At 34.6% G+C, this 4,506-nt stretch overlaps 1 protein-coding gene across 1 annotated transcript; it reads left to right on the top strand.

Moving 5' to 3' along the window:
* The first annotated feature begins 226 nt into the window (after positions 1–226).
* LOC110104393 (disease resistance protein RGA2-like) lies at positions 227–3,412 on the top strand. Its single transcript, XM_028693338.1, has one exon. It carries the CDS (start codon positions 227–229, stop codon positions 3,410–3,412), a length of 3,186 nt encoding a protein of 1,061 aa, XP_028549171.1.
* The last annotated feature ends 1,094 nt before the right edge of the window (positions 3,413–4,506 follow it).

The raw sequence follows: 4,506 nt of genomic DNA on the forward strand, positions 1-4,506 counted from the left end.
CAAAATTCGATGAAATACTTGCATGCATAGCTCAAATTTGTTTAGAATTCTATGATAAGTAAGGCACAAACACATACCTTGTTGTCAGCAGTTGCTTTGATTCCCTACTGAACTTGCTTATAAATATTCACTTGCTCTTCTCTCCCTCTCCATCACTCAGACTTTGATAAACCTTACCAGTAACATCCTGCAAATTGTTCTTAATCCTTCTTCAGCAAAGCTCGAAATGGCCATGATCTTGGATGCTTTTATGAGCAAATTCTCTACTTTGCTCACTGATTTTGTCCAAGATGAGGTGATCATGCTGCTTGGTGTGAAGGACGAGCTTCAAATGCTACGTAAACGGATGAGGAGCATACAATGCCTTCTAAAAGATGCTGAAAAGAAAAAGTTTAATGAGTCATCCACCGAACTCTGGCTTTCTGAGCTTAAGGATGTGATGTATGATGCCGAGGATATCATTGACCTCTGCAGAATTGAGGGCACTCAGCTACTCACTGATCAAAATCCCAAATCTAAATCTTCTTCGGTATGTTGCAATTTCTCATCTGTCTTCTCCTGTTTCACTAGTGTTCCTTTGCGTCATGAGATTGGAAACAGAATTAAGGATATTAATAAAAGACTCAAGGAGATATATGAAGATAGAGAACGTTATAAACTAGAGAAATCCACAATATCGGAAACCCCACAAATTACTCTAGTTGATTCTCGTCAAACTTCTTCCATGATTGATCCTTTTGTTGTGGGAAGGGAAGTCGAGGTTGCAGCAAATAGTTTGGTTGATCATTTGATTCAGGAGAAAGTTGATGAAAAATGCCGTCTTTTTGCTATTGTCGGCATGGGCGGGATAGGGAAGACAACTCTTGCTCAAAAAATTTTTAACCATCCTAAAATTCAGGCCTATTTCAATTCAAAAGTGTGGGTTTGTGTTTCACAGACTTATGCGGAAACTGAGTTATTGAAGCAAGTAATAAGAGGGGCTAAGAGAGACTGTAGAGATGTTAATACTAAATCAGAACTACAACACATTCTTAGTGATTCTGTTTCCTTAGATCAGAGCCTTTTTCTTGTTTTAGATGATGTGTGGCGGGCAGATGTGTGGGTTGATTTACTTAGAGTCCCATTGTATAACTCTAACAAGAGTGTAAGAGTCTTAGTCACAACTAGATATGAAAATGTTGCTATGGATATGAAGGCAGCATACATTCACCCTGTTGCACATCTTTCTGAAGATAGCTGTTGGGATATGCTACGTAGGAGGCTTTTTTCAGAGGGACAAGAGGAGGTAGAGAATGGCTTGAAGGAGCTAGGATTTGTTATAGTAAAAAGATGTAGAGGCCTTCCTCTTGCAGTCAAAGCCATTGCTGGTGTTCTTTCGAGTAAACCGCGTACTAAGAAAGTCTGGAAAAATTTTCTCAATAATACTGCATGGTCCATTCAAACCCTTCCTGAGGAAATTAGTGGTGCTTTGTACCTTAGTTTTGAAGATCTACCTTCACATTTGAAGCAGTGTTTTCTATACTTCTCTTTATTTCCTGAGGATGCCTGGTTATATCCCCATGAGCTCGCTCAACTTTGGGTGGCAGAAGGATTCATAATAGAGCAACAAGATTCTTTAATGGAAGATTTAGCGGAAGAATGCTTCGATGAGTTACACAATAGAAATCTTTTGCTGCCAAAAGAAGGTTTTAGTAAGTGCAAAATGCATGATCTTATCCGATCTTTAGCTATTTTTTTGTCCAAAGAAGAAGCTTCTTTTGGAGATTTGAATGTCAGGAATTCAATAACATCTACCAAGCTTCGCCGCCTATCAGTCATAGAAAAAGAGGGAGCAGTAGAAATAGTCAATTATGTTGCAGATCAGGGAACCCTAAGAACATTGCTTGCTTCATATTCTGATTTGTTGTTGGATGATGAAATATTGAGGCGACTTTCACATCTACGTGTCTTGGACATTTCTTGTACACAAATTCAAATACTTCCTGACTCTATAAGAAAGCTAGTGCATTTGAGGTATCTTAATTTGAAAATGACAGAAATAAGGGAAATACCAAAATCCATTGAGCAATTAACAAACCTACAATTCTTGGACCTAAGTTCTTGCCGAAATTTGAGACAACTTCCTAGTGGAATCACTGGGTTATACAGTCTAAGGCACCTTGATATTCTTGCATCGCCTATTAGTTTCATACCAAAGGGAATAGAGAAACTGCAACAGCTTAATTATCTAGGCAACTTTGTGGTGGCCAACAATGACTCCAGCAGTAAATTAGAAGACTTGAACTCTCTGAAACAGATAAGAACGCTCATCATTAGCAACTTAAAAAGACTTCAAAGTGAAACCATAATTCTTAAAGAACTACTTTACCTTTCTACTTTGAAGTTGCAGTTCTTCATTTACGAATTCTACTATGTGGAGGAAGAGATGGCAATAAGCAAGGAAAATGAGCTAGCAGTAAGCGAGGAAGATGACCCAACAAGAGAGGAAAAGGAGCTAGCAGTAGAGGAGTTGTTCGACAGGATAATACCTCCACAAAGCCTAGAAAATTTCACAATAGATGGCTTCTTCGGCCGTCGTTTCCCCAATTGGATGGTCTCATCATCTTTTGAACTTTGCGTTCCAAATTTGACTAAATTGGTGTTCCATAACATAGAATCATGCACTCAACTCCCATCATTAGGTCAGCTGCCTGAACTTAGAGAGCTTGTTATTGATGGTGCAAAAAAAGTAAAGAAACTTGGGCCAGAAATTTTTGGTATTGATGTCAATTCAACTAGGATTGCTTTCCCCAAGCTTGAACGACTTGAAATCTCGAGTTGTCGTGAGTTGGAAGAATGGTCTTTTGGTGCACAAGTTGAGAAAAATGCATCTCCAAGACTCAAGTTGCTTCCATGTTTACGGGAACTAGAGATCTTTTTTTGCCCGTCGCTAAAACAACTATCAAAAGGTCTAAAGTACTCTAATATGAAGATTCTCAAAATAAGTAGTGCTTACAGCTTGAAATTAGTTGACAATCTCCCTGCTGAAGTTGAGGAACTAAGATTAATTGACTGTAAAAATTTGGAAAAGGTCTATTGTGCCCCTACATTAAAGATGCTCGAAGTTCAAGAGTGCGGAGCTTTGGCTTGCATGGAGAAGCTTGATTCATTGCAAAAATTATATTTCAGTGATACATTTAAGGCCAATCTTCCAGAGTGGATATTGAAGACTCTACAACAACGGGCATTACAAAATGATTATAATGATGACTTCCAACTAGAATTGGAGTGCAATTTTCAGGTTATTCGAGGATGTTTAAAAGGAGGTTCTTATTGGGACTTAATTGAACCTATTCCACAAGTAAAAATCTTCAGTGACAGAGATTATCTTCGATATAGTAAACATCCATATGTTTACGATACAAATCTCTAATTAATTCAGAAGTCGGTGGTTTGTTAAGGATTATTAAGTCATTGTGGTGGTGTTTGTATTATAATTAGTGTGTGCTTCTTTGTATAACTTTGAGTGAGTGAGCTATATATTATGCCATATCACTTATTGTTTGTATGCTTTGCTTAATTTGTGTGGGACCATCCTAGCTTCTTCATGATTGGATTGCTTCTGCTTATGTTTCTGCTTTCTGTTATTGGTTTAATGTGAATATTATGTAAAAAAGAAGTTATTGTAAGCTTTTTTTAAGCAATGTTTTAATTAAAGGGTATAATTTTGAATGAATATATAATTTTCTATTATAGTTAATAGGGGTGTCAATTTTGGGTCACGGGTCGGGTTCGGGTCGAACCCGAACTAACCCGAAATGATCTTTAAAATTAATAATTTTTTTAAAAAATAATATAATTGTAAAATTATTAATAAAAATTTTAAATAACGAAAAAATTTCTAATTAATAATATTTAATTTTAGATAATAATTTTGCTTAAATTATTAAAATCTTATAGTCATTTTCTTTAATATAATTAAATATTATTAAATTTAAAATTTATTTGAATATGATTAAACCTGTTAAATTTCAAATATCAATTTTCTTACGATTATATTTTTATTTTTTAAATACATTCAAAATAATACCTTCTGATAAAAAACATTTTAAAAAAACTATTTATTAAAAAAGAAATTTATTTTATTATGTGGGGAATAAGTTGATCATACCAACCTTGTTCCCTTTAATTATTTATTTTACTTTATTTTCTTACTAGTTTAATTAATTTTGATGCTCCTTTAAAAAAAATCAATTGGATATTGAGACTTGAAATTATTTCAAAGATCTCAAGTGAAGAGTTAAAAAAGAGGCAAGAGAGACTAATTATCAATAAAAAAAACAAATAATAGAAAAACAAAAAGAGTAAATGGATGGTGGATCTTATATCCCAAATAATTTACTTACATATTCATGGTATGGTATGGTAGAAATCAGCTTTCCACCTATAAAAACACTAATAAATAGCAATTTACTCATAATTTTAAAAATCAAATTGAATTTCTAGCAATCATTATCGAGAATTTTC

This window comes from Dendrobium catenatum, unplaced genomic scaffold (assembly GCF_001605985.2).
Source record: "Dendrobium catenatum unplaced genomic scaffold, ASM160598v2 fragScaff_scaffold_264, whole genome shotgun sequence".
Taxonomy (NCBI): Eukaryota; Viridiplantae; Streptophyta; class Magnoliopsida; order Asparagales; family Orchidaceae; genus Dendrobium; species Dendrobium catenatum.

Excerpts from the sequence above, each read along its gene's own strand:
- LOC110104393 (XM_028693338.1), top strand. The coding sequence starts at position 227 with ATGGCCATGATCTTGGATGCTTTTATGAGCAAATTCTCTACTTTGCTC.